The 12282-nt window shown below is 46.8% G+C and overlaps 1 protein-coding gene across 1 annotated transcript in view; it reads left to right on the top strand.

Annotated features, from left to right (window-relative positions):
• The window catches only part of FBH1 (F-box DNA helicase 1), a 47008-nt gene extending 38875 nt beyond the window's left edge, over positions 1-8133 (top strand). The window contains exons 19-21 of the mRNA XM_081209895.1: positions 3655-3761; positions 5717-5848; positions 7407-8133. Of these exons, the coding sequence (XP_081066021.1) occupies positions 3655-3761; positions 5717-5848; positions 7407-7574 (407 nt within the window). The 3' untranslated portion in view covers positions 7575-8133. The remainder of the gene's footprint in view (positions 1-3654; positions 3762-5716; positions 5849-7406) is intronic.
• The last annotated feature ends 4149 nt before the right edge of the window (positions 8134-12282 follow it).

Below are 12282 nucleotides of genomic sequence, written 5' to 3' on the forward strand. Positions count from 1 at the left end.
CAGTGTTCGTAAGAACCAATCAGATTTCCTCTGAGCATTTCAAAAAACCCCACGTGGGACAAAGTCAGATCAGAAGAAATTCTTTTAACTACAAAGACTACTTGGAACATGCATACGTATCTGAGAGTAAATAAAACAGGACTAGAGGAATGCATTCAGCAAACCTGGAGATCATAAATCTCTTCCTGAACTCTCTTCCTGGCCCTAAGATTAACAAAACTAATAATAGCTACACCAAAAAAGCTACCTACTATCTTTATGACCCTGGATGCCTGATGAACAACCAGTCTGTGTTTAGAATGCTTATACGTGCCTGTCAGGCGTGGAGAAAGCAAAAGGCAGAGGTGCAGAGGCTTGTGGGATTTGATCAGAAATTATTGCCAATGAATGAAACCCAGTCAACGCCATGCTTTCATCGCGGACACAGTGGCTTGGGGCATATTTTATAATTCCTCACAGCAATCCCATCTGATCAGTACAAAAATGTTTCAACATTCAGCTTCAATGGATAATGCTGGGTTACACCCCCCCCCCATGCCTCCCTTTACTTTTCTTCCAGCGATAAAGCCTGCAGTGCTGTTACCTTTCCTCACAGCTGTCAAGGGCGCACCCCAGCAGATAGGGAACGCTTTCTCATCTAGCTGAATGCCCAGTTGTGCTGGTCCCGGGGGGGGGGGTACCGTGTGGCGTGGTCTGAGTCCGGTCCTAGGTTGAGGGTTTGGAGGCTGTCCGTCAAGGGCGAAGCGGGGTCCAAGGCAAGAAGCCGGGCGTGGTCAGGAACTCTGGAAGAGCAGGTCTGGGTGCAGGCAGGAACAGGTTACCAACGATGTTGCTCCTGCAACCTGGGACCGGGCTGACTGGCTTTTATCTGCCCCAAGGCACAGGGTGGCCCCGGCCCACAGGTGACTCGCCTCTCCTGGCCTGGAGGCGAGCACTCCTCCTGCGGGAACTTAGTTCCCTCTGCCTCTCTGCCCTGAGCCTTTGCAGCTCTGGAGAGGCTGGAGGGTTACTGGACCCAGAGGCAACCTCAGCTTCCTCTGCCGGGGCTGAGAGTGGAGCACCTGCAGGCAATGGGTCCTCAATCACCTCCGGAGCCAGAGCGGATTCAGCTGGTGTCTGCTCCTGATTCCTCAGGTTCAGCCTCTGAATCAGATTCCCAGGCCATCACACCAGTCTAGTGCCTAGGCATTGTGATTTTATGTACCGTATTTTTCGCTCTATAAGACGCACCAGACCACAAGACGCACCTAGGAGGAAAACAAGGAAAAAAATATTCTGAATCCCAGAAGCCAGAACAGCAAGTGGGATCACAGCGCAGCGATCCCGCTTGCTGTCCTGGCTTCTGGGATAGCCGCGTGCAGCCTCTCCCCGGCAGCGGGATGAAGGCTCCTGTTGCCCACGAGGGGCTGAACACGGCTAAGGCTCCCCCAAGAGCCGTACTCCCTTTAAAGAGTGCGTGGAGCGCTCTTTAAAGGGAGCGCTGAGCAGAGCCTCCCGCCTGCATTCGCTCCATAAGACACACAACACATTTCCCCTTACTTTTTAGGAGGGGGAAAGTGCGTCTTATAGAGCGAAAAATATGGTCAGTTGATTGTGATTTTATGTAAACTGTTACTTTTACTGTTGTTAGCCGCTCTGAGCCCGGCTTCGGCTGGGGAGGGCGGGATAGAAATAAAATATTATTATTATTATTATTATTATTATTATTATTATTATTATTATTATTGGCAGCTCTTCCCAGGTCTGCACCCTATGGAGCGGTTGCAGCAAAAGGGGGCCCCTCCCCTCCCCCATTTTATGTACCTCTCCCCGACAGGCTGTGTTCATGCAGCCAGAGACTGCGCCGGCTTAGAAGCTGCCTCTGCTCTCCCCTCTTCAGTCCCCTCCTTCAGATGTCTTTTAAAGATAGGATCGCTGCTTATTTCCTTCACATCTGAAGGGAGGGCATTCCACAGGGAGGGCGCCACTACTGAGAAGGCCTTCTGTCTGGTTCCCTGTAACCTCACTTCTCACAATGAGGAAACTGCCCGAATGCCCTCGGCGCTGGATCTCAGTGCCCAGGCTGGACGATGGGGGTGGAGACGCTCCTTCAGGTATACTGGACCGAGGCTGTTTAGGGCTTTCAAGGTCAGCACCAACACTTTGAATTGTGCTCGGAAACGTACTGGGAGCCAATGCAGATCTCTCAGAACCGGTGTTATGTGGTCCCGGTGGCCACTCCCAGTCCCCAGTCTGGCTGCCGCATTCTGGATTAATTGCAGCTTCCGGGTCACCTTCAAAGGTAGCCCCACGTAGAGCGCATTGCAGTAGTCCAAGCGGGAGATAACCAGAGCATGCACCACTCTGGCGAGACAGTTCGCGGGCAGGGAGGGTCTCAGCCTGCGTACCAGATGGAGCTGGTAAACAGCTGCCCTGGACACAGAATTGACCTGCGCCTCCATGGACAGCTGTGAGTCCAGAATGACTCCCAGGCTGCGCACCTGGTCCTTCAGGGGCACAGTTACCCCATTCAGGACCAGGGAATCCCCCACACCTGCCCGCCTCCTGTCCCCCCAAAACAGTACTTCTGTCTTCGAACCCATCCTGTTCTCCACCCTCCAGCTTTGAAGCATCCCCTGCCTCCGACTCCCGCCTCCTGGCTGGTACAGGCCCCCCCCCTCCAGCGTCGGACTCCTGCCCCGCTTCCCAGCTTCCTGCCAATAGGGTAGTCGCTCCATCCCCTTGATAATTTTGGTTGCCTTCTCTTGTTTTGAGGTGGGGTGATCAGAACTGTGCACAGTATTCCAGGCATAGTGGTATAGCTCAGTTTTCCTCCCCCTATTTTAACGATCCTTAGGGTGATGGCAGAAAGAACACCCAATTGAGAGATATTTGCTGAGCTTTGCACCCATTCCATTTCTCGCCCTGACCTGGCCACAGTGATCCATGCGACGGTCACCTCCAGGCTTGATTATTGTAACTTGCTCTACGTGGGGCTGCCCTTGAGACTCACCCAGAAACTCCAGCGGGTGCAGAATGCCATGGCGAGACTCCTTACGGGGTCCTTACCGCGGGATCACACTCATCCAGTGCTTTACCAACTGCACTGGCTCCCGGTGGAGTACAGGGTCAGGTTTAAGGTGCTGGTTTTGACCTTTAAAGCCCTGTGCGGCCTAGGACCCACGTACCTACGGGACCGCCTCTCCTGGTATGCCCCATGGAGAACCTTAAGGTCCACAAATGACAACACTTTGGAGGTCCCAGGTCGCAAGGTGGTTAGATTGGTCTCAACTAGGGCCAGGGCCTTTTCAGTAGTGGCCCCGACTTGGTGGAACGCTCTGTCACAAGAGACCAGGGCCCTGCGGGACTTGACATCTTTCCGCAGGGCCTGCAAGACGGAGCTGTTCCGCCTGGCCTTTGCTTTGGACTCAGTCTGACCCTTATGTTTCCCTCCCCTTATGGTTTTGATCTATGGCCTACTTTTAAAATGAGGTTGCATTTTAAATTGCATTTTTAACCTGTATTTTAAATTGTTCCCCTCCCCTTATTATGTTTCGACTGTAATTTTTACTGTTGTTAGCTGCACTGAGCCCGTCTCTGGCTGGGGAGGGTGGGATATAAATAAAATTTATTATTATTATTTCCCGTCTGCCTCTTGCCTTTGTCCCGTTCCAGATGCAACCTCCGAGGATGAATGGAACTTGCTGTACGTGGCTGTCACCCGCGCCAAGAGGCGCATCATCGTTCCGAAGTTACTGACCCAGATTTTGACGTTGGCCGGGGTGAGTTGGCGGGGAAGAGTTTAAGGAAGGGTGTTTGCTCAGCTGTAGAACACCTGCTTAATAATAATAATTTATTATTTATACCCCGCCCATCTGGCTGGGTTTCCCCAGCCACTCTGGGCGGCTTCCAACAAAGTATTAAAATACAGTAGTCTGTTAAACATTGAAAGCTTCCCTAAAGAGGGCTGCCTTCAGATGTCATGAGTCTATCTCATATATTAGTTTCACCTTTTAAGTTGAATTACTGAAATAAATGAACTCTTCCACGATATTCTAATTTTCCGAGTTTCACCTGTATTCAATGAACCATTTCCATTCTTTTATAAAAAGTTTGTTACCTTGATTTCTTACTCTTCTGGTAAGTTTTGCCATTTCTGCATATTCCGTAAGTTTTTGTATCCATTCTTCCTTTGCTGAGACTTCTGCTTCTTTCCATTTAGCTTTAGATTTGCTTCGCTGGGTGTATGAGTGGAAGCTGCAAGAAAGTTTAACTAACTTCGTTGTCACATTAAGAATCTTTCTTACTATCACTGTTTCTACAGCGAGTTGTGAAAGAAGTTTCTCAAAACTTAAACTAATTAAAACATATCAGAGATCTACAATGAGCCAAGAAATACTGAGTAATCTAGCAATACTATCCATTGAGAGAGACTTTAATGTAGATGTCAATTCCGTTGTTGAAAAATTTGCGCTAATTAAAAGCAGGCAAATTTAAATTAATCTGTATATACAGATTGATATCTTGCACTTCTATTAAAGAATTACAATTAGAGGTACAGGATTGAGGAAGTTGGCTCCATCTAGCCCAGTCTTGGATCATCTCCAGGGTATGGTTCCATTTTGCTGTTTAGTTTTTGTTCTTGATATTTTTTGTCGTTTACGATGCTTGTGAGACGACATATAATAGCATGGCCCATGCTAGGTTACTACATTTGTAGATTTGTATTCATAGACCTGCTGAAAATGTGGAGAATGTGTAATGCATGTTCGCACTCAATAAAGTGTTTGAAAATAAACTTGTATTTAGATGCATTTTACTTTAGTTACATCAGTATTTTCATAACAAACAATACATGTGCTTAGGGGGTAAGGGTTTCTTTAACTAATCTAGTGGAAGAGACTCGAGTGCTAAAATCCACGGGTTAGGGGGCGCAAATTACTTGCCTTGCCCCGGGTGCTGACAACCCACGCTACGCCACTGGATGGGACCAGTGGCCATGATCTTAGTTTTTTTCATGTTGAGCTTCAGACCATATTTTGCGCTCTCCTCTTTCACCCTCATTAAAAGGTTCTTTAATTCCTCCTACTTTCTGCCATCAAGGTTGTGCCATCTGCATATCTGAGGTTGTTGATATTTCTTCCGGCAATCTTAATTCCAGCTAGGGATTCATCCAGCCCAGCCTTTCTCATGATGAATTCTGCATATTAGTTAAATAAGCAGGGAGACGATATACAGCCTTGTCGTACTCCTTTCCCAATTTTGAACCAATCAGTTGTTCCATATCCAGTTCTGACTGTAGCTTCTTGTCCCACATAGAGATTTCTCAGGAGACAGGTGAGGTGATCAGGCACTCCCATTTCTTTACCACTTTTGTCCTTTATTATGGTAATCTTTGTACGAAATGTTCCTTTCATATCTCCAATTTTCTTAAACAGATCTCTGGTTCTTCCCATTCTGTTGTTTTCCTCTATTTCTTTGCATAGCTCGTTTAAGAAGGCCTTCTTGTCTCTCCTTGCTATTTTTTGGAAATCTGCATTCAAAGACACATTTTAGCCTGGCAGATAAATACTTGAAGGCACGGATACTTGAAGGCTGGTGCAGGGTGATGGCTGAGGGAGGGGCGTGTCCTGGGGGCCAGATGGGGAGACCTGGAGGGCCACATTTGGCCCCCTACTCCTGGCTTAAAATTGTCTCACCTGTCTGCACTAAATTTTTGCTTTTTCTTCTTTTCCAGGAGCACTATTTTCAGCCCGAATTAACTAGTGAAGTGTGCAAGGAGGCAGAAATTCGGTGTTCTAGGCAGGGCTGCCACAATGTCATTTCCAAAGACACTGTCCTAACCATGAAGAAAATGCCTTTTGTTTACGTACGTGTTTCTTCTTACAGAACTGGGCACTTGGGGCAGACGAATATAATTTCTCTCCATCCTATTTTGATCTGTGTGTTGCTAGTGCAAAATGTTTTACTGGTCCTACAGTTTGTTCCACCCATTTACCTGTTCTAGAGTTTTGCTTTGCTCTGTTAAGTCCCTCTGTCCCGTGACGGCTTGGATAGCCTCTCACTTGATGCCCCCGTTTGCTTCACCATTCGCTTAGAAACGGGAATTGGCTCGATATTAATAATAATTTTAATATTTATACCCCACCCATCTGGCTGGGTTCCCTGAGCCATTCTGGGAGGTTCCCAACAGAATTATAAAAACACAGTAAAACATCAGACATAAAAAAATTCCCGATACAGGGTGGCCTCTGGCAGGAGGGCGTTCCATAGGGTGGGTGCCACCACAGAGAAGGCCCTCTGCCTGGTTCCCTGTAACCTCACTTCTTATAGTGAGGGAACCGCCAGAAGGCCCTCGGCGCTGGACCTCAGTGTCCGGGCTGAGCGATGGGGGTGGAGACGCTCCTTCAGGTATACTGGGCCGAGGCCGTTTAGGGCTTTCAAGGTCAGCACCAACACTTTGAATTGTGCCCGGAAATGTACTGGGAGCCAAAGTAGGTCTTTCAAGACCGGTGTTATGTGGTCTCGGCGGCCGCCCCCAGTCACCAGTCTAGCTGCCGCATTCTGGATTAGTTATAGTTTCTGGGTCACCTTCAAAGGTAGCCCCACGTAGAGCGCATTGCAGTAGTCCAAACAGGAGATAACCAGAGCATGCACCACTCTGGAGAGACAGTCTGTGGGCAGGGAGGGTCTCATCCTGCGTACCAGATGGAGCTGGTAAACAGCTGCCGTGGACCTGTGCCTCCATGGACAGCTGTGAGTCCAGAATGACTCCCAGGCTGTGCACCTGGTCCTTCAGGGGCATAGTTACCCCATTCAGGACCAGGGAGTCCTCCACACCTGTCCACCTCCTGTCCCCCCAAAACAGTACTTCTGTCTTGTCAGGATTCAACCTCAATCTGTTAGGGGCAGAGCCAGCAGGCACCGCCTTCTGCCCTCCTCTTCCTCACATGCATTCTGCAGATGCAGAAGCAGGTTAAAATAATAATAATAATAATAATAATAATAATAATAATAATAATAATAATAATAATAATAATAAAATTTATACCCTGCCCATCTGGCTGGGCTTCCTCTGCCACTCTGGACGGCTTCCAACAAAATATTAAAATACCGTAATACATCAAACATTAAACGCTTCCCTAAACAGGGCTGCCTTCAGATGTCTTCTAAAAGTCTGGTAGTTGTTGTTCTCTTTGACATCTGGTGGGAGGGAGTTCCACAGGGCGGGTGCCACTACCGAGAAGGCCCTCTGCCTGGTTCCCTGTAACTTGACTTCTCGCAGTGAGGGAACTGCCAGAAGGCCCTCGGCGCTGGACCTCAGTGTCCGGGCAGAACAATGGGGTTGGAGATGCTCCTTCAGGTATACACTTTGTTCCGCAGTGCCCCGCAAAACTCACATGAGTCCCTCTGACTTTTCCCGGCAGAGTGACGGAACCAAAGAGCCCGACGGCTACCTCTGTGACACTTGTGTGCAGCAGCGACTGGCCCTGACGTGGCCGACCATGGCCTTTCGTGCGGCCCAAGCCGCGGACGGCGACGCCAAAATCTCCGAGGTCCCAGAGACCATCAACATCCTCTTCGAACGTTTCTGAACAGGAGAGAGGCCTCGCCGGGGATCGTGCTCCGTCGGGAGACGGCGGATAAGAAAGCAGTTTTTTAATAGGACAGGTTGAGCTGTCCTGCTCCTTGGAAAACAGGGTTGGCGTGAATCCGAGAAAGGCAACCGAGTGGGGGGGGGAGAGACACAGTCTGCAGAAACACAATTCAGAGGGCGGTCGCACATCTCTGCCGTGTTTTGGGGGGCGAGAGGAAAGCTTGCCTTGCCTTCTGTGTGCCCCCAAAGTTTTCCGACCTAAAATACCACTGGGCCCGTGGTCCGGATGGCATGGCTTGATGGGGAAAATGGGTAGAATTTTAGCACAATGGTCAATATATTGCTCATCTTGCACTGGTAGGGACTGGGGTGTCACAGGGTGTAGAGGTTCATGGGCCAAAAAAGTATGCGCGCCCCTGCAGCAGAAGGTTTTTCCGAGTGTGCCAGGAGCATATTCTGGTGCCCATGGTGCCCTGCAGATGTCGATTCGCCACCTGCTTTCCGCTTGCTAAGCTTTTGCTACAAACTGCATTAAAACTCTTGTCTATTTCAAGTGACGAGGCATATGCGTGTCGTTTACATTTTTATTCCTTTCCCAAAGCCACCTTAGAAATACTTTTTGAAAGTGCCAATACATGCAGCGGAATGTGAATAAATAACATGGAAGGTTGCAATCCTGACCCACAAACTTTTTTTTATTCATTTTATGACACAACTAAACAACACAAACAGAAAAAACAAACAATACAAACAAATTCTTGTCTTATCCTTATTTTTTCTAAACATTGTTAGGTGGGTTAGGTGCTGCCAAGGAGTGTGGTGGAGTCTCCTACTTTGGAGGTCTTTAAGCAGAGGCTTGACAACCATATGTCAGGAGTGCTCTGATGGTGTTTCCTGCTTGGCAGGGGGTTGGACTCGATGGCCCTTGTGGTCTCTTCCAACTCTATGATTCTATGATTCCCCCCTATCTGATTTTCATTTTACCTCATCTTTAGCAGTTTACATATATCATAATTTTTAACCTTTTTTATCACACTTTTACCATTAAAAATCTTCACATTTTATCACCTACAAATAATACTATTTTAAAATACACTATCTTCTACTTCTAACCCTTCAGCCTATATCCACTTCCAAAGCTATTCTAAGATTTAAATATTCACATTTTTTTCAAATATTCTTTAAACTTCTTCCAATCTTCTTCCACCGTCTCTTCTCTCTGGTCTTGGAGTCTCCCGGTCAGTTCGGCAAGTTCCATAAAGCCCATCATCTTCATCTGCCATTCTTCGATAGTTGGTAAATCTTATTTCTTCCAATTCTTCGCTAGTAATATTCTCGCAGCTGTTGTGGCATACAGACCCACAAATTTAACTGGGCAGCAAGCCTCATTTTAACTCCATGGGGCATACCTATGAGTAAACGGGCTCATTGGATCATTCCTCACTTAATAGTAGGGCTTGAAGGCTCAAGAGGAGCAGTGATAAAAATTGGGTGGGTGTGTTTTTTTAAAACCCTCCTTCCTATTTAAATGTGAACATGTGGTCTGCAGGGACTTCTTTTAAAAAAATAATAACCCCAAAGAAATATATCTGTATTCCACCCAACCTACGTTTTTCCCCCTAAACTGATTTTGGTTGCTATCTTTTTTTTGTCTGAAGGACTATCTGTGCTGTTCTGCTTTGTCTCTGCAACTGCCATATTTGTGGCAGCAGGAGGAGGAGATTTGAGGAGGTCTACCATTTTGCAGAGAGCTAGTTCTTACTGGGGTGGTCAACCTATGTCTGGGCTACACTGGGCTTCAAAATGTGGGCGGAGGCTCACACTGATCACATGACATCCCAAACCAAACAGAGACTTTCCACATGCAAAATTAGGCACCTTGAGAGAGGCTCACACTTTCCCCTGGCATCGAAACAAAATAAAAAAATTCCTTCCAGTAGCACCCTAGGTAAAGGTAAAGGGACCCCTGACCATTAGGTCCAGTCGTGACCGACTCTGGGGTTGCGGCACTCATCTTACTTTACTGACCGAGGGACCCGGGGTACAGCTTCCGGGTCATGTGCCCAGCAGGACTAAGCCGCTTCTGGCGAACCAGAGCAGCGCACGGAAATGCCGTTTACCTTCCCGCCAGAGTGGTACCTATTTATCTACTTGCACTTTGACGTGCTTTCGAACTGCTAGGTTGGCAGGAGCAGGGACCGAGCAACGGGAGCTCACCCTGTCGTGGGGATTCGAACCACCGACCTTCTGATCGGCAAGTCCTAGGCTCTGTGGTTTAACCCACAGCGCCACCCGCGTTCCCTTAGCACCTTAGAAGTTTGTTATTGGTATGAGCTTTCGTGTGCATGCACACTTCTTCAGATACCTTCAGATTTCCCCTGGCATGCTAGCTTTCTATCTGCAAGGGAATATTGAGCCCGGCTGAGCCCTACCACCCCCTTGAAGTCTGAACTCATCCAGTCCAGACTGCAGTTTTGCACATATTGGTAAGAATATCTGATACATGCCTATAGCCTTATGTCTTTTGCTCTCCATCTTCTGTGTTTTTCCTGTGTGCAGGTATTTCTTCCTCTTGAGATACGATTAAAGCATTGTTAAATAAACAAGCAAACAAACAAACAAATCATTGTTAAATAAAAAAATAAAAATAAAGTTTGTAATCAAAAACCTTTGTACTATGGCCAAATTTTGCAATACGTGTATTTTGCAATAAACAAGTTTGGTTTATAATGCTGCCGACGAATCTTTTGTATGAACAAAGCCCTTTGGCATATTGAATTAACAGATAATATTAATAAGGAACCAGCAGACTGGAGTATATCTTAGAGAGACAAGATTTGTTTCCATGCCACAGATATCCATTATGCAGTTGGGTGTGTGAATATTGACTTCTAAGTGAGACGCTTCCCTGCTCCCTTGTGGAAAGGAAAGTTTATATAAAATGGAAGAGAGTCGATTCTTTTTAATCGCTCTGGATTTTCAAGAGTATCCCAAGTGGCTCATCGTTTATTTTGTATTGTGCTTTACCAATATTGTGGGATTTATATGCTGCAGAGTTGCAGGGCTTTATTTGGGTAACCTCCTAGCATTTAAATATTTAGGCTTGGATGGGGAAGCCAAGCACAAGGGAATGTCATAAAAAATTTTTGTAAGCCACTCTTTGGCTAAAGGGCAGGATATAAAGGGAAGAGGAGAGAGGTTCTTGCCTTGGGGAGATTATATTCCTAATGTAGCTGGTAGTAACACCCATTGGACTTTGTGGGGTCCAATGAGTCTCTTCTTCTTCTTTAGCAATCACTCATAGCCAAGTAAGATAGTAATCCATAAACACGGTTTTAACAATGAGTCCATACGTGACTGTGGAAGCCAATTCTGGTTCCACACGTCCTTCCACAGTGGGGACATTGGTTTCCAGGCAGAAGTTGATCACAGTGTGGATTTGCCAAGCGTGCCTTCCTCTTAGCACGTTTTTCCCTTGCGCCTCGAGTTTGAGTGTCTTCAAAGCCCATATAAAAAAATTCCTTCCAGTAGCACCTTAAAGACCAACTAAGTTAGTTCTTGGTATGAGCTTTCGTGTGCATGCACACTTCTTCAGATACACTGAAACAGAAGTTGCCAGATCCTTCTATATAGTGAGAAGGTGGGGAGGGGTGTTACTCAGAAGGGTGGTGGGAATGGGACTAACTTAGTTGGTCTTTAAGGTGCTACTGGGAGGAATTTTTTTATTTTGACTATGGCAGACCAACACGGCTACCTATCTACTATTCAAAGCCCATGGCACCTTTGGCAAAGGCTGCTCTCCACCTGGACCACTCGCAGGTCAGTGTTTCCCAATTGTCGGTGTTTATACTACATCTTTAAAGATTTGCCTTGAGAGAGTCTTTGAACCTCTTTTGTTGACCACCAGCATTACGCTTTCCATTTTTAAGTTTGGAATAGAGTTTGGAAGACGATAATCAGGCACTCGAACATCAAGACCAGTCCAACGAAGTTGATGTTGAAGAATCATTGCTTCAACACTGGTGATCTTTGCTTCTTCCAGTACACTGGCATTAGTTTGCTTGTCTTCCCAAGTTATGAGTAGACATGCAGAGGATTGTGTTGCTGGTTTGCAGAAGTTCCTTTCTATACTGTATAATTGTTTTGACCTGCTATTGAGTTTTCCCCCTTTGTGATGGGAATTTTGAGATCTTAGATGTATGTTCTATGTTCATAAGTGTACCAACGAAGCACATACATAGATCAGCACAGGAAGACCGACCTGAAACCATTTTGATTCCCAAACTGTCCCAAACTGACCAAATGTTTTCTCTGCAAGGTCAAAGGGAAATGGAAAAGCCTCCCCATTGTCTTTTCCTTCACAAATCCTGTTTTAAGGGTATGTCTGTGTTTGAATAGGGTGTGAGCCTGTGACCGGGCCCAGGAACTAAGTATTTATCAGTACAAAAGACTGGCCAGGCTCCCCAGGCAATCCAATCAAGTAACCTGCCAGACAGGAGATAAACAACAACAGGAGAGAAACAACATTCAAATTTCTGTTTTAGACTGCCTTTTCTGTGATATGATGTATCTGGTGGTGGTGGTCTTAGGTTACACCCCTTCTGTGATGTATGTATGTATGTTTCTGGGGGTGGTCTTGATCTAGATAAAGGTAAAGGGACCCCTGACCATTAGGTCCAGTCGTGGCCGACTCGGGGGTTGCGGCG

Source organism: Podarcis bocagei (assembly GCF_964188305.1).
Source record: "Podarcis bocagei genome assembly, chromosome: 10".
Lineage (NCBI taxonomy): Eukaryota > Metazoa > Chordata > Lepidosauria > Squamata > Lacertidae > Podarcis > Podarcis bocagei.